Source organism: Sander vitreus, chromosome 20 (assembly GCF_031162955.1).
Source record: "Sander vitreus isolate 19-12246 chromosome 20, sanVit1, whole genome shotgun sequence".
Lineage (NCBI taxonomy): Eukaryota > Metazoa > Chordata > Actinopteri > Perciformes > Percidae > Sander > Sander vitreus.
The window spans coordinates 7,210,233-7,236,019 of record NC_135874.1 but is presented as its reverse complement, the minus strand read 5'-3'; the positions used below and the strand labels follow the sequence as shown (position 1 = coordinate 7,236,019).

The 25,787-nt window shown below is 41.5% G+C and overlaps 2 protein-coding genes across 2 annotated transcripts; both read left to right on the top strand.

Moving 5' to 3' along the window:
* The first annotated feature begins 46 nt into the window (after window positions 1-46).
* Window positions 47-12,273, top strand: hivep2b (HIVEP zinc finger 2b). Its single transcript, XM_078278056.1, has 7 exons — window positions 47-205; window positions 2,580-6,548; window positions 7,299-7,456; window positions 7,624-7,799; window positions 8,274-8,372; window positions 8,461-9,239; window positions 9,570-12,273. The coding sequence occupies exons 2-7, from the start codon at window positions 2,679-2,681 to the stop codon at window positions 9,990-9,992; spliced, it is 5,505 nt and encodes a 1,834-aa protein (XP_078134182.1). The 5' UTR covers window positions 47-205; window positions 2,580-2,678; the 3' UTR covers window positions 9,993-12,273.
* A 2,800-nt stretch (window positions 12,274-15,073) lies between these two features.
* Window positions 15,074-18,689, top strand: txlnbb (taxilin beta b). Its single transcript, XM_078277748.1, has 9 exons — window positions 15,074-15,296; window positions 15,657-15,748; window positions 15,847-16,017; window positions 16,745-16,939; window positions 17,217-17,336; window positions 17,449-17,523; window positions 17,619-17,711; window positions 17,946-18,041; window positions 18,174-18,689. The coding sequence occupies exons 1-9, from the start codon at window positions 15,074-15,076 to the stop codon at window positions 18,687-18,689; spliced, it is 1,581 nt and encodes a 526-aa protein (XP_078133874.1).
* The last annotated feature ends 7,098 nt before the right edge of the window (window positions 18,690-25,787 follow it).

The window sequence follows — 25,787 nt, the reverse complement described above, 5'->3', positions numbered from 1 at the left end:
ATTTTCTCTGGTGACTAGCTCGCATCAATAGATCTTCTAATGTACACCCAGTCAGCCAGCAGCTTCATGACTGATGGGACTTTACCTTGCTAATTTATTTCATTATTGTTACCCAGACATGAGGAGAATGAAGAAATGGACTATGCAGCATGAGGAATGTCACATGTGACTGTCGATATGGGACAGGGGACTATTCAAATGTCAGGTTTGTATGAGGATTATATTTGATATCTGAATGTCAGCTGCTGTATGAGCTGAGGCTTTTCCCCCCATCAGACCGTGTGCTTCATGTCATTCTGATCACAGTAAGAGCTGTTGATTGATTCTGCATGCTATGTTGCTGTTAAGAGTACCACAGAGGGTTTTACCATCCAGCTTCTCAGAAGCCGGTCATCTTATGATATTTATGGATTTGTTGTCAGCGTGAGGCTTCATGCCCGTTCCCTTTAATGGCCAACTTAGCCTCTAATGATGTAATTCAGCGGCATAACGGTGCTCTCCATAGCCAGCATTTGTTTGCTCATTGTCCTCTCTCGTGTGTGGAAAGCAGTAAGGGATGTGCCCCACGAATGTCTGCTGTTCATACAAATCTCTCCGTGAAGTCATTTCTCCGTCCATGCGGACATACTGTACCACAGTAAGCCCACAATCGTCCTGAAACACACCTACTGCCACCCACCTGCCTCCTGTTGTTGCACGTCATTGCTGCTGTGTCATATATTTCCGTATAGGTTTATTGCTTGTTGCCGGGAGCAAGAGAAATTTGCAGTGAAAGGTCTGCTTGTACAGTTTTTATAGTCAGACTATGTTGAGAGACTTGTCGATGAGACTCTGAATATGTCGGCTTCGTTCCCTCTCTGTTGTGCTTAGTTCAAAGGTATGCATTGTTTCTGAGGGTCTTATCTGGCTGTCACTCTGCACCCATATTCCCCTTCCCTCCACTCGGAGCTCACCGAGGATGGAAAACTAAGCAATGAGGTCAGACCGACCTTGAAGGGGAGCTCCCTACCAGGCCTCTAAATATTGTTACCCCAAGGCACCTCACTTAGTTTACCTCTGTAAACCTCCCTGCTGAAACATAGATTGTTACAATCTGAGGCAGCCCTCGCCAGCCTTCATTATCTTTTCTCTATCCTGCTCTGGAATAGAAGAAGCCCTCAATTCTGTCCGAAAGCAGAGCTACTGAACCATAAACAGCCAAAACAGGCAATGGGGCATTTGCACACAAAAACACACACACACACACACACACACACACACACACACACACACACACACACACACACACAAAGAGGAGATTATTATCCTTACAACTGCTTTCAAGCATCTCTTGTCATCTCGAGAGTCACCTTGGATTCCTATCCTCTGGTTAATGCCTGAGGAGTGTGTGGTGCGCTAACAAAGAAAGAGAGGGAGTGAGAGAGAAAGACAGAGAGTGAGAGTCGTGGATGTCCTAATTAAGGGGAACTCAGAGGGTTTGAACCAGATAATCTTACATAACCTCGTTAGGGAGGACACAGCATTTGATACTGAGAAGATGAAATGACGTGCCCTCAGAGACCCATCCATCCCCATGGTATGACATGTAAGTGTAGCGGCGAAAGCAATTCACTTTAACCAGCGGGAATGATGAGGTTTCTTGCTGGAGTCCGGCGTGTTTACAGTATGTACAGGACAGTTAGTGGTCCCGTGCAGTTAAGTGTGAAGACGATGGCACTAGTGACAGGGTTTGAATCCCACGAGAGACAAGGAGCCTGAACATGTTATGATGTGATCCTGGCATTGTATTGAAGAGTTATGCACAACATTTTGGTGTTTCATGTAGATATCGGATCAAAAGGGGTGCAGGTAGACTCATCATCACACTTCGTTGACCACGATCTACAGCAACAGTGTCACCTGTGTGTGCTGGAATGCGTCGAAACACCTACCATACTCATACTTTTTTTTTTGCAATAGCCTACAATTGTTGACAAAAACGCAACAAGTTAAATTAAAATTAAAAGTCAAATCTGGGATATAGGATGAAGAAAGTACCTGGGTGATATATTCATATATTCACATCTGAGCTTACAATTAGTTTTTCAAAATATATGAAAAACAAAAACAAATGAATTTCTATTTAGCTCTCACACACACACACACACACACACACACACACACACACACACACACACACACACACACACACACACACACACACAAAGTAAACATATACAACCAATAATGACACACATGCTACAGTAAAAGCATGTGCCTTAAACACCTACACACACGTTCACAGGGGCATCTGCCAGGCATGAGGTACCTAGGTTTTTTAGAAGCTGGTAAGAGAAAATAATGTGTTTCCATTCCTGCTGGGATGGAGCTCATTATAAATTGTATACTCAAATGTTTTATTAGAAGGATTTGTGGGAAACAGCCTTGAATAGCTCTCACTCTCAAGGAGGGGATTTGAATATTATATAGATTTGTTATCTAACTTGATAACCCTCAGCTCTTGTGCATCTTTATGAGGTCCTAGTTTAGGTTATTGTCATACATTTGTCTAATTGTAATTTCTGTCTGATCTCTTTCAGGTGACCCTTCCCCGCAATCACTTCACATGTATGTCAATATCACTACAGTCACATAACAGATAGTGTCCTTGAAAATCAATTCCAAAGAAAGTTGGATTCATGGAGTCACTTGAAACTACTGCAGGGGTGAAAAGCTCTACTGAGGGTCAGGACAGAAATGTTGTCGCACAGAAAAAATGCACCTCAGAAGCAGTACAGACTAGGAGGAGTCCATCAGTCGAATTGGAAAGCAAGGGGTGGCACCAACAACTGAAAGAAGGTCAGAGCAGAGACACGTGTGGTTTCAAAGAAATGTCTGACTCAGGGAAATCACTGCAATTAGAAGATCAGCACTCCCAAACCCAGTCCACAAGCCATCAAGACTATGAGATGTCTTCGTATCCACCACAGTCCACAAAACAGTTTCCCTGTGGCAGACAGAAAGCTGTAGGTCACTCAGTTTCTTCACAGTCCCCGGGACCTGCATCTCACAGGAAGTCCACCAGTTCACCTGAAGTCCAACAACAGTGTTCCCATTCAGGGATGGATCAGCTGTCAGAGGCTATGTGTAAGGTGGAGCAGAAACCACAAAAGCCTGGGAAGTATGTTTGTGATTACTGTGGAAGGGCATGTGCCAAACCCAGCGTGCTTAAGAAACATATTCGCTCACACACCGGGGAACGGCCCTATCCGTGTGTCCCCTGCGGATTCTCCTTTAAAACCAAGAGTAATTTATACAAACACAGAAAGTCCCATGCTCACTCAGTCAAAGCTGGAACAGTGCCACTATCAGAACTTGGGTCTTACAATGCCAACACTGACCAGGGGTCTTTTGAAGGGGAAGGCGAGTTATTCTCTGATGCTGAGCAAAGCACGGACACGGACGAGGACACTCTTAACGACCCGCTGCTGCTGCTGGACTCTCCAGTGGAGGGATCAGATAACACTGCTGTAAAAGTACTAAATCTCATTGCTCAGAAAAAGGGAGCCACGTCGATGTCAGCTCAGGATGGTTCCTCCCAGCCCCAAGAAATGAGTGCACCTCCCGCCGCTACCGAGGCTAGCCGTGCAATTCAATCTTGCACAATCAAACAGAGGCTTGCACTTCGGCTGTCTGAAAAAAGAAGCAGCGACTCTGACAACAATCTGTCCCTTCCAAGTCAGTCTAGCAAGGGCAGCACGGACTCCGGCTATTTCTCGCGATCCGAGAGTACTGAGCACCAGACCGGTCCTCCAAACACTAACGCAAAGTCCTATCAAGAAATTATGTTCGGGAAGTGCTACAGGCCAAGCCCTAAACAGACGGCAGCTTTTATGGCTTGTAGCACAGATTCAAGTGAATATACCGGGAGACACTCAGAGAAAGGTGTTTCCCGCGTTTTCACCCAAGAAAAAGACACAGTTGAGTCGATCAAAATAAACACAAAGTCATTCACGAGGGAAGAGGTAAATGAACCACAGTTAGACGCTGGCTCTGATGTGGGGATTCTGATTAGAAGCAACTCAATGCCAACGTCCTCAGTAGTGTGTCTAACTATGCCTCAAGCCCTTAGAGGCAGCCACTCTTTTGATGAGAGAACAAGCACCGGGGGCATGAGGAGACTCAGGCGGCAAGCTGCTTTCGAACTCTCTGCACATGATAGCCACGCAGACAGCCACGGAAAGATTAGCGAGAGTGGCATTTCACCCTCAGGATTGGAAATGGAAAATTACCACTCAATGGCATCTAGTATGAGCCATCAGAGACACGCAATGGAACTGGCAACACGGAAGCGCCGGAAAGAGAAGAGGGAAGAGGAAGATTTGCCAGTTCAATATGAAGGCCTTCATGAACAGTGTGAAGAAATGCTTGATTCAAGTAAGGACTATGATTCAAAACAAGCTGCAGTGGGCATTATGGCATTAGGAAAAGGACATTCAAGTATGCTAATGCAGATGGACAGGTGTGACATGGAAGTATCAGTGAGCTCTGAAATGTCTGGTCGGAAAACGTTAGGAAATGTAATTTCTGTTATCCAACACACAAACTCGATAAACAGGTCTTACTCTGAACAGTCAGAATCATACAAGTATCATGGGCAGAGACAGGATAGCAATTCTTCATTTCAAGCTATAGAAGCAAGTGAATCATATGAGTTGGAAAGGAGTGATAGTAGGCTATCATTTCAAATGGGGCCCAAACTTGTACGGCAGCCCAACATACAAGTCCCAGAAATTAGGGTCACAGTAGAGCCTGACAGTCCAGAAAAAGCTCCAGAGGTGCAGGTGAAGGAGCCAGAGAAGCATGTGGAGGAGTTTCAGTGGCCTCAAAGGAGTGAAACCTTAGCACAATTCCCTCCAGAAAAGCTCCCTCCAAAGAAGAAAAGGCTACGCTTAGCGGATATCGAGCACTCCTCTGGTGAATCTAGTTTTGAGTCTGCCTGCACCAGTCTCTCCCGCAGCCCGAGCCAAGACAGCAACTTATCTTATAGCTCCACCTTCTCCTTTGACAGGGAGGAGAGTTTGAAGTCCGTCTCTCCAGCCAGGCAGGATGAATTCGGCAAACCACTGGAGCTCTTAGCAGTGCCAGGGAGTGGGCACTCCCTCTCTGTGCTCAATCAGCGTCAACAACATGAAATGAGACGCTCCTCCTCAGAGCAGGCGCCGTGTAACTTGCACAAGGGGTTCCCAGAGGTACGCAGCATATCATTTGACTATGGCAGCCTTTCTCCTACATCCAAAGTTAGACACGTGGACATCAGCTCTGGCCACTCGGCTGTGAGGGAGAGAAGGAGGGGAAACTTGGTGCGACAGGAGTCTTTGAATATGGACGCTGAGGTAATACAAGTCCCATCACAAGTGTTTCCGCAGTACCTCAGCAGCACCTCCCCTCCATTCACAGCAATTTCTGTTCTGCCGCAGACTCTGCCAATATTCTCCACCGGGAATACATTTCCCCAGCTGTCACATCCAAGCCTTTTAGTTCCTGTAAGAATACAGACTAATGTGCCATCCTATGGCAGTATCACATACACTTCAGTATCACAGATTTTCGACAATCAGTATGACAGTGTTAGCTCCACTACGTCCACTTCTCAGAATCAGAGTTTACGTTTGTCTGGAAATCTTGATTCTCATAATGCATTAGCTTTTACCAGACCACCTTCGAAGCACACCCTCAATGTTGAAGCCCTTGATTTGTCATCTGCTAAGCTCAAGACAGGCATCCCTCTCTCTCTGACCTCCAGAACTATCTCAACCACTAATGCCTCCAGTGGTGGCACTAACAAACGAATGCTTTCCCCTGCTAGCAGCCTGGACCTTTTCATGGAGGTCAAGCAGCAAAAACGTGTGAAAGAGGAAAGAATGTTTGGTCAGATTGTAGAGGAGCTGGGTGCTGTGGAGTTGGGAAAATGTAATTTGAGCGAAGAGAAGGGGCACAGGTCAGAGATGCAGGGTGCATCCACACCTCATGCTCAGGATGACTCGCGTAGGAGGAAATTCATCACACTTCAACAAGAAGTGACAGAAGCCACTGACCACGAAGTTGAATCAGCAATGGAAAGTAGCTCCCTGGAAACCAGTTCACCTCCCTACTCTATGATATCAGTGAGTGAAGTGAAAGAAGTTGGCATGGAGAATCGAGTGCAGATGGATATGGTGGCACAGCTGATTCCCAGTAAATACACCCTGATCTCAGACACCGAGCATTCAAGACTGTTATCTCAGTTTCCAAGTCTTCGCACGACGACAGGAGTGAGCTGGTGTTATCTCAACTACACCAAGCCGAGCTGCTCTCACAGCAACGCCCCTTTCTCCTCTGTGTATGCCACCTGGCGTGTGAGTTCCCACAATCCGAACCCTCTTGAGCTGAGTACCAATACTGCTCTGGCTCTACTGCAGTCCAAACAGAGGGGAGACAAGGTAATATACACCGTGGCCGCCATGTGTCAGCCTGGCACGGGGAAACTGGTGTCATCCCTCATCCTGTGGAGGCAGACCATGGAACAGGTGAGAAAATGATCCCGTCTCTGCAGTTTTTCTATGCATACAGTATGCATATGTCTAAAACGCACCTTAAGAGTAAAGCCCCATTGATACCATTGAAATGGTCTTGCCTAGTATCACTATTACTTGAAGTAAATACGTATAATCAAGCAGCACTGGGCAGTTTTCTACATTGGTTGCCCATCATTTCAGCAAGAGAGAAGTGTTTGAAATGTGGAAAGTTTAAAATGACCTTATTATCCAGAATTTGGCTAACTGCACACTTCAGATCTTTTGGCAGAAGGTTCAGTCACTATTGGCAAGTTTCTGGAAATCATTTGCCTGCTGCCAGCTATGATGTTATAAGCTTTAATTCATCACTTGCTTTGCATTTACCCTTTGCAAAAAAGATGTCTTGGCAGTGAAAATACCAAACTAATAATATATATAAAATATAAATAATATATTTTAGAAAATAACGTGTCTTGGCAATGGGATGATTTAGGCAGATCGACTTGTTCAACAAATCAAGATCAGATATATTATTATGACATAAAAATCATGCCAAGCATAGCTTTCAGAAAATAAAAAAACATGAAAATTAACAAACTTTAAGTTATCTGTAATGGGCAGCAGCAGCACCATAATTTATGTTTGCAAAACATGCTGTGTAACGCCATGTGTGACATACAATATTGGAAGCATCACGTTACGTTGTCGATCCGGTGTCCACTTGAAATGGCTGTTAACAAAATGTTTGTTCATCTGATTCAGCTACAGAGGAAACCGGAGCCCAAAGAGGTGGACATCACCTACGGGAAGAAGGGGAAAGACATCAGCTGCAGAGTGAAAACTGCCAAGGAGGAGTGGAAAGAGAGGGAGGCTTCCACCACCCAAACAGTGCCAACACGCATTAAGATCTTTGAGGGAGGGTCAGTCAAGATATTAGTTATCATAACACTTGCCAGTTCTGCTGACAGCAAATGCAGCAGCTATATTAGGACGTTAATGCATACACTATCTGTCCGTCTATGGTCTTTTTACCTTTTCAGGACTGTTTAATGTATTTATTCTTTAGAAGACTCTGTCTTTCTTTCAGGTACAAGTCCAGTGAAGACTATGTGTATGTCAGAGGTCGAGGCCGGGGGAAATACATTTGTGAGGAGTGTGGCATTCGCTGTAAGAAGCCGAGCATGCTTAAAAAACACATCAGGACGCACACAGATGTGAGACCGTACATCTGCAGGGTCTGCAACTTTGCTTTTAAAACTAAAGGTGAGCATTCTTTAAGCTTATATAATTAAATAATACTGACTTTATAGATGATACAAAAGACTCATTATTTATTGTTTTTTGTTTAAAACAAATGGAAGTATTTATTTCAATTATAAAAAATGTGTGAAAATCTGCAACAAAAAAATACAAAATGTGTGTGCACATCAGATTTTAAAGAAAACATTAGCAGCAGCAGTAAACACTCTAGTTCTTGCTGCTATTTAGAGCCACTATTGTGCAAAATCAGCAGTTGCACTCTCTCATTTCTCTCATCACTTTTTTCATTTCTGGGAGAATTTCCTGAGCTGGACTCTCTTAAAACTGTCGGTGTCCACTTGTAGTAGGAAAAAACAAATTTGTGGGGTTAAAATGGGTTAAAATCTGTAAAAAACAAACAAATGTGCTCCTTTTAGAATAAATGCAGCTATTTTTTTTAGTGAACAATGGTAACTTACTATGTTTTCTTTTTTACAGGAAACCTGACTAAACATATGAAGTCAAAGGCACACATGAAGAAATGTCTTGAACTGGGAGTGTCAGTATCAATGGATGACACAGAGATACAGGAACATGGTAAGATACTGACATGTAATATATTCTTGCACATACATGACTTATAGCGGAATAAATCCAACTAAACTGATTCGTTTGTCTTTTACAGTGGACGACAGCCAACAAGAGTCCAAGGTAGTGGTCACAACCAAACACCAGTTCTCAGACGCGGACGACTCCGACGGCATGGACGAAGAAGTTGACGAAATCGACGAAGACGATGACGAGGACGATGAATACGAGGGTGACTCCACTCCAAAGCTGCGTTCGAGAAGCACGAGTCCTCAGCCGTGTGGAGTTACTTCTCTGTCAGTCACAGCCACCGCCGCTATCCACGGCTATTCCCTCACCTCTCTGCCTGGCACCGATTTCCGCCAACAGTCCTCTGGCAGGCGGACGGGCTCGGACCATCGCCCCGTCCTTGCAACAGACCAGAGAGAGAAGTGCATGGACGAAGACTCTCTGACTATGCTGTCTCCAGACCAGGCCAGCTTCCTATTTGACCCCTACTCTTCTTGTCTGCTCTCTCCTGGTTGGGAGTCTCCCATCAGGGAGCCCTCCCCTTCACGTCTGCGTTACCCATCCCCGAGGCGAGAGCTCTCCCCGCGAGGTCGCTCCTCTCCCAGATGGGATACCTCCCCGCTGAGGCCTGGCTCACCCGGCTTCACACCCATTCAGCACCTCTCCCCGGGCTCAATCGAACGACCCGTGTCTCCTGGAACAGAGCTGTCTGGAAAGCGAGAATCCTCAGTCAGAGGCCGGCAGAGAGTCGTGCTGAGGGCTGTTTCACCACGGAGAGGCTCGCACCAACACAAAGGCTGTGGTGATAAAACCAGACACCAGGCAAAGATGGAGATGGCTCACCAAGGAGCCTTTGATATGGAGATGGTATGTATCATTAACAGTCTGCACCCAGTTCAACTACACCTCTGCGAAACAAATTATGTTTCACTCGTTAACATTGCAAGATAGGGCATGGCCTTGGCAGAGGTCTGCGCTCTCCGAATGCTCTCCTTGTTGGTTTTGGTCTTTTCATTGCATTTGTTGACACAATCCTTATCGCTTATTCGTCGTGGTGAGCGTATGTGTTCTCCAAGTGCTGTCTGAACGCTCTATTTCTCACATTTCTGCCTTTTTGCTAACTGTAATATATTTTCACATGAGAAATGATCTTGGCCATGTTAAACTGCTCCTAACGCTGCCAATATGTCGTTTCAGGATCAAAGGAGCAGCTTGGCTTCCAGTCTGCCTGGTGCTGCCAGTTCACATCACCAGAACATCCTCAGCCACCTCCCTCTTCACTCCCAGCAGCAGGCGCACAGTTTGCTCCCCGTCGTTCCTGTCGGAGGGCTCCAGATGTTACAATCCCCGCCTTCCTCCAGCACTGATGTCACCCCCTCCTCGGCTCCAAGCCCCCAGAGCAGCGAGGGCCAGCGTTGCAGCAGCAGGGAGGGATCTGTCCACGGGCCTGAGACTGGAGGAGAGGACATCAGAGTTCAGAACCAGCTGTCCTCCCATCATGCCGCTCAGGAGACAAGCCTTGACCCCGGGGGCATCACGGACAGCAGACAGGAGGAGAATGTCCAGACCTGCTTGAAAGCCATCGCGTCGTTGAAGATTACCACAGAGGACCCTCACTGAAACCCCCTTTTTCTGTCTCCTTAATTTGATCCAGGAACAGACACCCCCCCCCACCCCCCCCCCCGCTACAGCTGCAACCTTGTCGTCCTCAGCCCTTTAGGCACATAACCTCATCTTTATCCTATTAGAGGCAATATAATAACACTTTCTCTGGTCTTGCACATACTCCAGACAGCTCCTTTTAAATCTGAGTGGAGATTCAAACCTTCACAGTGAAGAAGAAACCCACCCTGTCTGATGTGCTCTTCTCTTCAGAGACTTTTTTAAAATGATTGGACAAGCAGCAGGAAGTCTTGCAAGGTGGAGAATCATTCTTGGGTGCAGGTGCAATATGGAAAGATATTATGCTAATATGCCTTTGTTTGACATAGTAGTTTGCGTACAATTGCACATAAATTATATTTATGGATTATGTACAAATGTCTTTAACATATACTCCTTCTTAGATGCATACAAACAGTGTATTTTACTGTATGTGTACTTTGAAAATAGACTGTTGTTTAATGTAACCATATCAAGGTGTGATGCAGTAGTGCAGTAAATAAAGACTATTTATAAGGGGAAAAGTATGTGTATTATGAAACAGTCTGACCAAATTTGAAGTAGACGCTTCTTGTGCAGTTTGGTGCTTCTAATCAAGCGGCAAGGGTCTGTGCCTTTATTTTGCTTTTCATCATTTTTGTTATGAAGAGGTTGTTGTTGAATAAGGAAAAATGTCGAGGTACTCTTTATTCAGAAGTGTCGGCGCTGTCAGAGAGTTCGCTCAAAGAAAAGCTTTTTCTTTCTTGTTACGTCAGTTCTGCTGACAGACGGATGCAGCTTGATTTATGTGAAACAATCTTAAAAAAAAATGTTTCTTATGTTGCATTTTTCTAAATGTTGTGGTTTTTATCTTGGTAAAAATGCATGGGATTTGCTATTGCACAAAAATAGAGGAAGTTAATATGTAATTATGAATACTGTAAGATGTATTTATATATTAGAACGTAAGCACTTATTGATACTGGTAAATATTTGACTACTATTTATATGGTATATCTGTACTTATGCAGCAGTGATGCAATTATGCAGTGAGCCACGCTGGCATTGCTTTTGATCTCATGTATTTGCTTTGATTAAACAGCGTTTTTTCTCTCTCTTATACAGATGACCATAAGAACTTTATGAGTTTTGACAATGCACTTTCATCCTTTCATCTTTGATGTTTAACTGACGTGGTCAGTGAAAATAAGGGAGTAAAACATGTTATGTTCTCTTGTGGTTTTTGAAACATTCCAGTCGTTTTTTCACGTTTCTCATTTTGTGAAACATGTTGCACACAAATTCAAGGGGCTATGATGATCAGTCAATAGTATGTTTTCTTGCTTTCAAGTGTAACTGGATAAATCAATATCACTTTACTGTAATACTAAAGTAATGATGTTAACAGCGTGAGTTGGTTGACTATTGCTGTGCTTCAGCTCAAAAGTAATCATTCAACAAATGCATTACTTCTTCTCTGTATATATACACGCGTGTATTTCTATGATTTAAACTATTTTTGCAGTGTTGAATTCTGAAAACTTTTTATGTGGATTGTTTATATCTCTTTAAGAGGAAAAAAGTCTGCAGTTGACGTAACGGAGGTTTAATGAGGGCGAAAATAGCACAGTGTTGATCGCTAACACCGTGTGTCTCATCTTTTAAAAAAAGAAGTGTATTCATATCTTCAATATGTTATGTTACCAGTTTGAGAATGGATTTCAAAATCAGAAACACTTTGTTCACTCATGTTTACATAAAAAAGGTGCACTGCTTTAATTTTGTGTTTCCCGTTTCTGAAGATATATGTAGCTTTGATTTCATGTTATTTTATTTGTCGTGATAAACGGTGCAGAATGCTCATAAAATGTGAAGGGAAAGTGAAGCCTTCTATTTGCTTTGGCATACAGTATGTATTCAGATTGTTTTTATTGTGTATTCATATTAATTGAACTGCTTTGTGCCTCTCATGTCTATGAAATTCCCTGTAAAACACAGAGGACAAATCATTTTACCTCTTCGCTAAGATCTTTTGAGGAAGAAAAATACCCCTCAGTAGCCAATCTGTTGTTTAGCTATTTGCATCAAAACTGGTTAGTCAGGACGGAGTGCCTCTTTTATGCTATGGGGACTTTATTGTTTGGTGCTCTACTTTTTCAGATTAAATTCAAAATTGTTTTAAAAGAATATACTTCTAACCCAAGGATGTGTGTTGCAGTTTATTTCATTTTCTTTTTTAAACCTTATTATTCAAAATGGCTTTCATACCTTTCCTCCTGCATAAGACATGATTGTGTAAATTAGAGCACACAAGGAATCAGATGAAATCATTCACATGTTATCATGAGGCGGAGTGTGAACAAAAAAAGTCTCTCCAGAGTGAAAAATTGGAGAGACTCCTACCAGTGACATCCTCTGGTGAAAAATGATTACTGCAGTCATAACATGGAACAAGAATAATAAATGAATGCTTCCAAAAATAGTTCTCACCTTGTGGATAATATTCAACCACATTCAGGTTGCGTCAAATTCAGCAAAGCCCATACTGCATGTGTGAAGCATATATTAAGTGAGGAAAATGACTGTGATCTTAGAGTCGGCTCATCTCTGGGTTTGGGAGGAGGTCTGTACTATTTCGGGCCAATCAGAGAAACTGGTTTTTTTTTTTCTCTTTCTCTCTCTCTCTCTCTCTCTCTCTCTCTCTCTCTCTCTCTCTTCTGCTCAGTGGCTATGGCTGTCAGGCCCATTTGTTAGAATAATTATGTGGCTGTTAACAGCATCCCAGCTTAAAATAAAATCAGTACTGCAATGATTTAAAGCAGCAGTGGCATAACATGGCTGCTGAAGAGGCATTTTGATTGCATACATACACACAGCTACTGTGTGTGGGTTCCTGCTTAGATTAAAATCAGAGGAGCGCTATGAGGTGTCCTGGATAGAGACAGTACCTCTGTCCTCCCTCTGTGCTCAGAGTGAGCTGCATGTGCTCCTCTGGTTTATTTTGAGGTGGTCTTATCACAGCTGTTGTTGTGTGTGGTGGCAGCCTGTCCCAAGCCCCTCGACACTCTTCCTTTCCCCCACTCTGTCCTGGTAAGACCCTGTTTGCTCGTTACCCTGCTTCTTTAGGGACATTTACACTTAAATTGCATAAAAAATAACCTTAAATTCTGTGCTGCTGTGCTCTTCCTATTCTTAAAGGTACTAATAACAATTTTGTTTGAATTTGATGTCTATCTGAAGCTTTGTTGAAACTGAGAAGGAGTGAGACTCAATTGAGGCTTGCCTGTGTCATTTGTTAACAGAATGGAAAGATTAATTTTGTTTAAGCAAAAAATAATTTCTACTTAATATTTGTTTCAATTCTCTGACTGTTGTTTCTTTGGAAAGGGAAAAAAAATCAATAATTCCCTTTCTTATAGTCACTGAATTTTCATTTGGATATCTGCCTCCTTTAGATATCTATATTGAATATAGATGAGGTCACTTATGTAATATCGATGTTTTTCAGAGTTGGTGCTTGGAAATGCAGCTTTTGTACACACAGCCACTGACATTGACATCAATAAAAGTGGATTGGAAATAAATAAATAACTTGCCCATATAAAGAAGTTCCTAAAAATAGCCTGTGGGGTCTAGGACAGGTGCTGTGTGCTCTGCTTGTGAAAGCAGTGTGAAGGCTGCACTAATTTTATGCACGTAAACAGGCTCCGGCTGTGAGCCTTAACAACATAAGACAGGCACAATCAATGTGGTACAATAATACGCTTTTCAATCTCTTTAATTGACTGAAGTTGAAACTCTCAGAGCCAAAAAAAAGACAACATTGTTTTGCCTGTTTTGATATTAAAGATGATATGATGTCAAGACAAAGAAAATACTGTATGTCCGTAGTAGGTGCAATTATTTAAAAAACAAGCATCTAATGTTTCTCACTGAGCTCCTTCAGCACAGAATATACAGCCGTTTCTTTGTGCCTTGCTAAAAGGCACCATGGAGGTACCTGCCGAGGGAGATAGTGATTAATCACTTTTTATTATGGATTTCATTATGGAACACTATTAGCACTATGATGATTAATCATTTGGTCTAACAAATGTCAGAAAATACCCGTTATAAATCTCCACAGTCCAATGTGATGTCTTCAAATGCCCTGATTTGTCCGGCCAATAGTCCAAAACCCAAAGATATTCAGTTAACTATCACATATCACAAAGAAAAGCAGAACATCCTCTAGGATTTTTCACGATATTAAGACGTGTTCGTCTGTAAAATAGTCTCGATCTCGTGAACCTAATCTCGAGTCTAGTCTCGTGAGCTGGGTGTCTCGTCCCACCCCTAGTAAATCCTCACATTTGAGAAGCTGGAACCAGCAAATGCTTTGCATTACTGCTTGAAAAAAAAAATTTAAACAATTATCGTCATCAAAAAAGTTGCCAATTAATTGTCTTTTGACTAATTGATTAACCGACTAATCGCTGCAGCCCTAATGTGTAAACTCGACCCGGCTGATTTATCAAGTTTAGCTTTTTAGGTCTACTTCACGGTTACATTAAAAAAAGCACAGGTGTATAATAAAATTAATGATTCAGGGTTTCAGGGCCCTGGTATTGTCCATGCTGGCTCACTGGCATGGCTTACTGGGCCACTTAAATAGAACAGAGCCATCTAACACCTGTGCTTTTCCTGCTATGAGAAATCAAAGATTTGAAAATCCGCTGTGAAAAAGGCCAATTGCAAAGCTTTTTCATACAGCCTGAAATTAGTAGATCTTCTTTCAGTTAAACAGAAGCTGATTGAGTTAAGTATTATTCAAAATTAGCCTTCAAAAAGCACGAATGAAGACGACATTGATTTCATAGACAGTGGTTAGTCGGACTTGGTCATATAAATCCATGAAATGAATCGCAAAAAAATCAGGCAGGATGATTCGCAGTGGAGCCAGGTGACGTTATTCAGAAAAGTCAGACTTGGAAAACAATGTCAGGATGAGATAAATATCACTTCTTCCTCAGGTTCATTACCGAAACCAACTGTTTCCCTCTCAGTTCTAGCGCAGAAAAATGGAGGCTTGTCCTGCACCCACGGGTCCTGAGGCGTCGCCAGCCGAGGGTCAGCATATTGACCTGACAGAGGACCTGGCCCAGCAGCTGGAGGACATCATTAGCACCTACCAGGCTGAGCAGATTCCCGCTGAGCCAGAGGACACAGAGGAGGTCACAACCGTCAAAGAGGCCGACACCCGCAAGGACCAGAAACTGGAGAAGAAGATGCTCAAAAACCTAGGTGTCTTGTTTTTTCTCAAAACTGTTTTATTGATTTTTAGCCGAGGTGGGTTTCATTCAGCTCAGTCAGCAAAAGTCCAAGTTGCACTGAAATTGATAGGTATGTAAGCAGAGCTGTAATGCGTGTAAGTGCATCCATCTGCAACAGATGAGCAGGTATAAAGTTTTATATCCACATGCTTTTTATAGTTGCCGATAGATTTCTCATAATCCCTATTCCAAAATAATTTTTATTGACGAATAACTTTAGATGTACATATCATTGTGTTATAATCCTCATGCTCTGAGGTAACCAAAATCAATTAACTTGGCTTGTGACTGACGACCTTTAATTTGTGTGAAATTTTCTGTGACTGTTCAGGGAAGGAAGCCATGCTGCTGATGCAAAGTTTGAACAAACTCAACACTCCAGAACAGAAACTGGAAGCCATCATCAAGAAGCATGCTGAGCTGGTAAGAGAATGAATATAGAAAACTGGAAAGAGAACATATACAAGTGGTATCTTTTCCCTTTAGGGCAAGTGTCTGGATGTTTCTGTGTATTTCTGCAGTTGGAGGAGCATCGGAATGACCAGAAGCAGCTTAAGGTTCTGCAGAAGAAGTTGCTCCAGGTGATGAAGGAGAAGGACCAGCTGCAGAGCGAGCACAGCCGGGCCGTGCTGGCTCGCAGTAAACTGGAGGGGCTCTGCCGAGAGCTGCAGAGGCACAATAAGACCTTAAAGGTACTTCAGTTACTGTCATTTTTTCAAGTATTGTGTAAGAATAACTGAACACCAAATCTCTTATAAGCATGGTATCAAATCTGAGCTACTGAAATTTGTTGTTAGTGGGCATTCACACAGCCTGCGTTAGACATCAGACAAACGCAGGTCTTTCCATTCATTGTGAATGGGGGTAGTGCGTTCAGACTGCGGTGGGGTTTGAAAAGTTGAGACCAACTCAACTTTTGGAGAAACGCAACCCTACGTTATGCTGCTGCGGCCAAAAACGTAACCGTTGATCAGACTTGTGTGTTTTAATGCGGTGTGAGAGTCCCGTACAGGAAACAGGAAGCATCACTGCCTCTATAGCTGCCCCAAAGTTTTAAAAAACGAAACACAAGCACTGTACACCCCAGGAGTTTGTGTAACAGCTGAATATTTGCCAAATAACAAAGCACAGTTGATCTGTCTCGCTGTTCTCTTTTCTTTCTCTGTGAAATGAAGCTGCTTTTAAGTGCAGTCGGAAATGTCGAGACCTATAAACGAGCTGACAGAAAACAGTAGTTGTAAAATATAAAGTCTACTTGTGCTACATTAAGGGGGTTAAAAACCACAACGGAAAGGACGTCACAGAAATAAAATAAAATCAGAGGACAAGCTAAAGATGCCTATCTCTTTATCACTGTGCAAATTGCAAATGTATCATACAAGGTTGTTTTGAGCTTAAATATCCATGCCTGAAATGCAGGAAGAGACCCTGCAGAGGTGCAGAGAGGACGACCTGAAGAGGAAAGAGATCACCACCCATTTCCAGGGGACGCTTAGTGATATTCAAGCCCAAATCGAGGAACACAGCGGCCGCAACACCAAGCTGTGCCAGGAGAACAGCGCTCTGGCAGAGAAACTCAAGGGGCTCATTACACAATACGACCAGCGAGAGGCGGTATGGATCCTGCCGCTTACTGAGCACACATGGGTTCAATACAGAGGCCCAATAAGTTTGATCTACATGCAAACCTACCAGACACTACCTGAACTGCACTTATCTAAGACCTCACAAATCTGGGCCTCCGTGCCAGTTTCAAGCACATAAATTATATGCACATTACACCCAGGTCTTGCATTTATTAGTTACAGTATTTCAGTTTTATGCAGCCAAAGACTCCCTGAGCAAGAAATATAACAGCTTTCTCTCATAAATTCACCTAACTGTCTTCCAGAACCTGGAAAAGGTCTTCAAACACAGAGACCTGAAAGAAAAGCTGCTGGAAACCAAACTCACGCAGGCCAACATGATACTGAATGAGACAGAGGAGAAGCACAAGCTGGAAAAAGAGCTTGTACGTTTTTGTGTATCAGATTTGTCGAGTGCGTCAAGCATTTTTAATAAAATGTTTGCAATTCTAATCCCCTAATGCTCATTTTCATGGACCATTTTATTAAATTCCACAGCTGCTAAAACAGGCGGCAGAGTATAAAATAAAAGTGAAGGTCATGAAGGAGCAAGAAAAAGATATGAAGATCCAGGTACAGTGACAGGGCATCATGAGCAAAATTGACTTGTTTTTCCACTTCTCTAGATGCACAAACTGTATAATGTATTTCTCACTTTTTCTCCTCAGCTTGATATGTACTCCAAAAAGTTTGATGAATTCCAGGGCACCGTATCTCAGAGTAACAGTGTCTACACTGGCTTCAAACAGGACATGGACAAAGTAAGAACACTTGCAAAGAATCTTTGAAGTCAGCTTCAGGATATTGGTTAGATTACTTTGTTTATCTGGGAATAAAAACATGATAAAAACAGGAATAACAGAAAACAATCCCATGGGATTTACACTAACACTAAATCTGACAGACTGTATATTCCTACACTCTATTGTGGCAGTTATTTTTAGAAGTGGCTTTGATTGTGTACTGGGTAACGTGATTTTTTTTGTGTGATGTAGATGGCCAAGAAAATGAAAAAGATGGATAAAGAGTGCCAGTCATGGAAGACTCGCTTTGATGGTTGCAACAAGAGTCTCCTTGACATGGTGGCAGATGTAAGAAACATATTTTCCTCTGTCATTTATAGCCCAATACAAGGGTTTGGTTGTTGGGATCTTTTTACTAGACAAAGACAAAGATTCCCTCACTTTTAAAATATACTATTCATGCATTTTAATCCTTTACAGAAAGCAATCAAGGAAAAGGAGTTTGAGCTCATCATGACCAAGAACCAGAAGCTTGAGAATCTGTGCAGGGCTTTGCAAGAGGAGAGGAAGAGTCTTTACGAGAAGGTGCAGGGAGCTGGAAGTCAACCAGACATCAACCCTACTAAACCAACAGAGAAGAAGGGCCCAGAGGAGCTGGAGACCCCTAAAGTCCCTAAAGAGGATGACCCTGCACAGAATACTGCAGCTCCTGCCGCTGCTGCCCCCACCGGGACACCGACAGCTGAAACTCCCCTGACCAAGGAGCTGGCTAAGCTGAAGGCTGAGCAGAGCCGCCTGAAGGAGATTACCGGCTCTTTCACAATCTCTCATGTTATATCCACAGAAAAAGTTGTTAGCCAATCACAAGGACTCTCTGAGGGTGTCCAGGAGCCAGAAGAGAACCACATAGAGGAGAGCAATGGCAAACACCTCCAGGAAGTCGAGGAGGATGGATGCCAAGAACAGAGAGATTTGGAAATGGAGTCAGTTGATTAATGCTGCAACTGATGTGGAAAATCTGCCTCATGTGAGCTTCATAGCAATAAAAAGTAAAATGCTGGCTTTGTGTTCAGTGTCTGATCCCGATATGTCAGATTAAAAAAAAAAACAGGCCAACTACAACTCAGCAGTATGCATTTTCTAACACTGCTTAGAAAACGCTTGATTGATCATCAATACAAAAGATTACCAACGGTGTTATAAAATATCTGTTTCTTTGATAAAAAAGTCAAAAAGATACAAGACTGTGTACATAAAGACAGAATATAATAAGTTAACTACGACTCCCAAGTAGGCACGGGCCGGTTACCGGTTTCAAGGTACAGGCTACCGTGGTTTGAAAAAGTCACAGTTTCAAAAACTACTAACATTTTCTGTCATACTGTTCCTAAGGTATGAGCCGTTTTTTAGTCTTGAAGGACAGAAAGTATAGTTTAGAAATCCCTGTCCCTGCCAGTGTGCAGTATGTTTAAAAATAAGAAACAAATTTTACACAGACATTTCAAAAATAATACAGCTGTAATTGCGATACCGTAATACCATGAAACCGTGATATTTTTGCTGAAGGTTATCATACCGTCAGAATCGTATACCAGCCCATGCCTACTCCCAAGGTGCATTTCAGCAAGAGACATCCAATCAGAGCTTAAAAATCTGTTCAAGTGCAGCCTCTAGCTCACCTGCTAGAGCGCGCGCCCCATCTAGGCTCAGTCCTTGCCAGCGACCCAGATTCGAATCCAACCCAAGGTCCATTGCTGCATGTCATCCCCTCTCTCTCATTTCCTGTCTCTCTTCAGCTGTTCTAAATAAAGGAAAAATATCTTTAAGAAAAGAAAAATATGTTCAGGAATAATTCAGACACTATGCTGTGTTTTGATCACAACTGCAACAACGAAGCATTTTGAAATTTGTGCATTTGACTGACTTCTCCATAGAAACAAGTACCAAGGCTTATGGGTATTGCAGTATTTACAGCCATCCTCCATTACAAGCTGATGGACAAAACAATATTCCTTCCGTGTTTCTATGTTATATATTATAATAACATTGGGAATAGCATTTTAAGAAGATAGAAGACTTCAGGAACCAGCTGCTCCTCCTCCTACTTTACACCTTTATTTGCAATTCTGGATGAGGTTGTAGCCAAGTTATTTTACCCACAACATAAGTGAAAACTGCATTTTCACAATTTGCTAAAACAACCTAGAAGACATTTGGGGGCATCTAGCAATTTAGTATTGTATTTCTAAAAAGTTGGGGGACTTACAGGCAACAGATTTCTTTTCTCTAAAAAGACTGGATCCTACATTTCCCATAATACAACCTAGCTTATTCTTGTTAGACCCTCCCTATCTGGTTCTTTCAAATTTCAGCTAAAAAATGTGTCTGTTGTCAACTGAGTAATTTTCTCAGACCTGACAAAGCTCCTTCCAGAACCACAGAAGATATTATACATCCATTCTCACAAGCAGTAGTACTTATGTCTAACTGATCTTCATGTGTAAAATCAGTGGAGTGTCCCTTTAAAATGGGCTCAAACAGAAAATCATTTGTTTCCCCATTTCCCCAAAGTGGACTTCGAGAGAAGGCAGAGACTGTTCACTCCGGTGCACTGATAACATAAGAAGCTGCATATCTTATGAAACTTTTACAAAACAAAGAAAATGGCTGATAGAGCAGACCCGACTGCAGTGAAAGCTCTCACGCCTTTTGTTGAAAATAGAAAAGGCGCTGCTGGACCTCACTGAGAAGGAGAGCAGGGAAGGTAAGCAGCATTTTGAAGGGCCAGACAAGTGCACATAAAAATAGACATGCAGACAGCGTGTTCTGCAGTTGGCAGGCAATTTATGGTCGTACCATGAGTGGGGGGTAAGCAGGAGGCCTGTCAATCATTAGACGTAAAGAAGGAACCCAAACAGACTTTCAGACATTAACTTCATTTGCTTTGTCTCACACATGCTCTCTCCAGGAATTCATCAGGCAGAAAATACGCATAGAGCAAAAACAGTCACTGCTGGGTCTGATTGAAGCTGGTTCAGATTTGTACAGAAGGTTATGGGCTGTACACAGAATCAGAATCAGAAAGGGTTTTATTGCCAAGTACGTTTTTTAACACATACAAGGAATTTGTGTTGGTGTTGTTGGTGCACGTCACACATTCTCTAGATTGAATATTAAACAATATAAGTATAGGTACAAACAATATAAGTATAAGTATATTTACACAGTTTGTATTAAGTTAAAAATAAAGAATAAATAAAGATATAAATAAAAAATAAAGAGCAAAGAGCATTACAGCAGAGAGAGAACAGTGGCATGTGGAGTGTCAGGGTGGTTTCCGGGCCTTGTTAATAAGGCTAGTGGCGGAGGGGAAAAAGCTGTTCATGTGACGTGAGGTTTTGGTCCTGATGGACCTCAGCCTCCTGTATTTGAACAACCTATAAAATACAATTTCTATTAAAATAAAAAAAGTAAATGGAGCTTCATAGCAGCACAACTTCAGCTTTGCACTCTTAGACATGCAGAGATGGGTTGTTTACTTCTGTTTTTTCCAATTTTATAGTTTGTCTGTAAAGAGGAAAAAGGATGCAGAGGACCTCTGGAGAAAAAACATTCAGTAAGAGCTACAACTAAAACACAATGCCAAAAGAACTAGAGAGGATGTTGACTCACTGAGGTCACCAAACCTGCTGTAACTGACACCCTGACGTAGAAAACATCTGCTGAGAGACCCCTGATTGTGCAACAGTAAACCTATATTATAAGACATTGTGTAGTTGAAAAAACAAAATAATGGAGTAAACATTATCTCTCCAGTGTTTGGTGTTTACCTGATTCTTCTCCAGATCTTTAAGGTGGAGACGGCTGAGTAGACAGGAGAACTGACGGATTAACACCAGCAGGGTCTTTTTACCTTTCCCAAGATATTTCTCTAATGTCACTGTTCTGCAACACACACAGAAACAGTAAAAAAATTAAGTGCAAAATAGGCCACACCAACACAAAGGTTTTGGCAGATAATGCCATTTTTAACTAGCACAGGGTTTAGTTTAATGACTTATAAATACCTAAAAACAAATCAAACTTACCTTCCTGTTTTGGCATCAATGAGAGATGTATCTGGTGAAGTATATTTTGACTGATGGTTCCCGTCGAGTATTTTAGCGCTCAGTTGTAACTCATCATCCAAACGCTGCAGAAAGTCATCCCACTGCACCTGTGTTGCATTGGCCACAGTCAGAAAAAAATTAAATGCCACAATGTGAATAATAATAAAAAAATGTAAAAAAAAAGAAGTTATGTCAGTAACTCACTTCTAGTTGCTGATAGTCTGCACAGCATCCTGTAAAGCAGCAAAGCTGGAGAAATCACATAACAAAGTGAAGTTATTAAACAAAGTTAAAAGTTAAATGCACAGCAAGGTTTACTGTTGCACAATGACATCTTTAAATGTTGCCAAGACAACATTTGGCAATCATAGGTAAAAAGTTCTTGGTTGGTAAAGTGATGATGCTTTTACTTGGATTTTAAACCATGCATTTTGTCTTCTCTGTGTTCCCTACAGATTTAGCCTGGTTGAAAAAGTCGATTGCGATCATCGGGAGGCTTGCTGTTGCCATTGGATTTGAGACCCTGAACTTTGCAAACACAGAGATGTATCCAACATCTCTGAGGTGTGAATCACAGGAGTGTTGGTAGATATGAATTTGTTTTTATGTTCCGTGAAACATCATAAACAATGGGCACATCAGACTGCCAAGTAAAGAATTGGACAAATTCACACAACATGGTATAATCAGGTCTTTCTGCACAGCCAAAACGTACAAATTCTATGATCACACTGTTCGGATCACAAGGCGGTGTGGGTGCTCATGCTGAACGTAAACTCGGACACCCAATCAGCTTTGTCCATCGACAACTCCAATTATGTGGAATCAAACAAAATGATCACATCCTCAATGATGTCGACAAAAATAAAAAGGCAGCATTACTGTGCACAATTGTACCGTGAATAGATAGAGAGAAGAAATATGGAGTTGCAGTTGTCTGGAAATATGCAGACAACATATATCTGCCAGTTAAAAACAATCAAAAGAGTAATAGAAATTCTGAATGTCTTACTTGATTGTGGCTTGATTTGCCTCAAATTCTCACTGAAATTTGAGTGCGTCAGTGTGCTCATCAGCCAGTGACATTGGAGCAATCATGGCCCCAATTTCTGCTTTATAGACTGGCCGGTAGGGGTGTGCAAAAAAATCGATTCGTATTTGAATCGCGATTCAAGCTCTACCGATTCATAGAATTCCAAAAATCGATTCATTTATTTATGTTTTTTATTGTATGTCTACTGCAATCACATGATAGATAGATAGATACTTTATTGATCCCCAAGGGGAAATCCAAGGTCCCAGTAGCTTACTGACATCACACACAACATATACATCATAACAGGATGTTAAAATAACAAATAAACAACTCCACATGAATAATATGGACAATAAAAGATACTAAATAAACTAAATAATAAATCCACATGAATGTACTAAGGGATGTATTATATCTTACTAAACCTGCCACCATGTCTTTCAAATACTCTTAGCTCTCTGAAAAGATACATAGGAAAAAAAATAAACTTACCAATTTAAGATATCTGTTTCAGTCTCATAGTAAGAAGTTCCTCACATTGGTTTTAGGTGGGATGTCGGTGCTGTACAGTGGATTGGTGACAATGTTGCCTGATGAGTGTTGAGATGAGTGGAGTCGCCCTGCCAGAGACCGTAGAGGATGTGGAGAATCTAAGAGGGTAAATGGATTATATTAAAATGTTATTAGATTATGGTTGCACAATATTACAATACAATATATAGCATGAATTTTGCGATGTCGTTATTTATTTCGATATTCTTAAACATACTGTATATAAAAACACAAAAGTTACGGGAAAACCCATCAAAATACATTTATACTATAGAATATCAAAACAACAGGTTTTCGTACAACACACGACTGACAGTAGAACCTGAATAAATAAATAAAGATCATTTTTTCGGGATATTACTATGCACTCAGCACTCATGACTTGTGGTGGTTTTTGAGGTGAGAAAAGAGGTTGGTTGTAATGCCGGCCAATGAAATATGTGGGCTCTAAACTGACCACAACACACAGCCACCGGCGCATCTCTCCACAAAATAAACAGAATATTACATACTTTTCGGTACATTTTCTGATTATTTTTTAGGCATTTTCAGCCTTTATTTTGACAGGACAGCTGAAGAGAGGGAAAGAATGACATGCAGCAAAGGGCTGCAGGTCGGAGTTGAACCCAGGCCTGCTACGTTGAGGAGTACCTCTATATATGGGCGCCTGCTTTACCAACTGAGCTGTCCACGCACCCTTTTTGGTACATTTTCGATATTGATATTGCACAACGTGAATTGCAAAAACGATATTTAGTCGATATATCGTGCATCCCTATATTAGAGTTATTTATGTTTAGCATTATTAGCTGCCATTCTTTGCCCAGCCCCAGAGAAGATTATAATAAGTGCAACACTAACAACGATCCACAATTAACAGGTTGCCAATGTTACAAGGAACCAATACTTAGCAGTGTCAAACCAACAACAAGAAATATAATTCCCAGTTTCCCAAAATCTTATGAGTATAATAGAAAAAGACGATGGTAAATAAATAAGGCAGAAAAGCATTTACATATGACACAACAGGAAGAAGGTGTCAAGAGGGGGGAAGATGGCAGCAAAGGTGCGAGAAAAGGTGACAATCTGTGAATCTGAAAAGAATATGTTTGTAAATCTAGATTTACCATTAGCGTAGGCAGGTGCAGCAGACATATAATGAGTCTTTCTTGTTAGGGCTGCACAATATATTGTTTTTTGATTGTCATTGCATTTTTAACTGGTGCAATATACACATTGCAGAAGGCTGCAACATATTGCAATAGACACAAAACAGATTTTTTTGTGTTAGTTGAATGTAACTGTCACTTTTTTTTAGTGGTGCCTTTTATATTCAATTTTTTCCATAAAAGAATGTTGAAAATGATTTACTTTTATTTGTTTTAAATTTCAACAAGCAGTTTGTTGTATTGTAGAAGAATACTGAAAGCAGCGGAAATGCAGATCTGAGTGCATTTTAATATCTGTTTATGTATCGCGAGTAATATCGTTATCGCGTTATTCAACAACATTATCGCATATCACATACTTTCCTCATATCGTGCAGCCCTATTTCTTGTGTATTTGTGTTTTCTGACAGGGGGAAAGACAGGTCAAAGGATGCAGAGGGCTTTAGTATATGATTGAAGCCTTTGAAACCTGGAACATTATTGGATTATTTTTTACATGTGCTGTGTTAACAATACACATGATGACCCAGCAAAAGCAACAATGAATCAATCCTACTAACAAGTAGCGATGTCCCAAGCTGATTCTCAGGATCAGTATCACTAGCATAGAGCATTGTACAAAACATTTGGCTAGCAGCATCTAGTTTTTTTTAAGGATATCATCCTACTCCTACTATAGAGGAGGCTACATTTAAATGGCCATAACTCAGTTGTCCCAGAGAGGATTATTCATCCTCCAAAAATCATGGCCACATCAGTCAGATTCAGATGCTGTTTAAATATGTCTAAAATTGTTTTTCTTTCCTAAAAATAAAAACGTGGAATATTATGTAACCTCGACAGAGTTATGAACTCTGTGAGTTCTTTCTACTTAAAATTAGGGCTGGGCGTTATGGAGAAAATCAAATATCACAATATTTTTGACCAAATACCTCGATACCACAACGATATTGTAGTGTTGACTATTATATTTAAATATTTACACAATGAGATTTTTGATAAATAATCATCAGTAATGTGAATATAATGACTAAGTGGGTAAAGGCAAATAATAGAACAGTTACAACAGTCTGGTAAGTTCAGAAAATGGCATCACTTTACTGTGATGCAGCCTTTAAAAGCAGGAAAAGACAACACTTATGCCATATCACGATATTACGATATCCAAAATCTAAGACGATATCTAGTCTCATATTGCGATATCGATATAATATCGATATATTGTCCA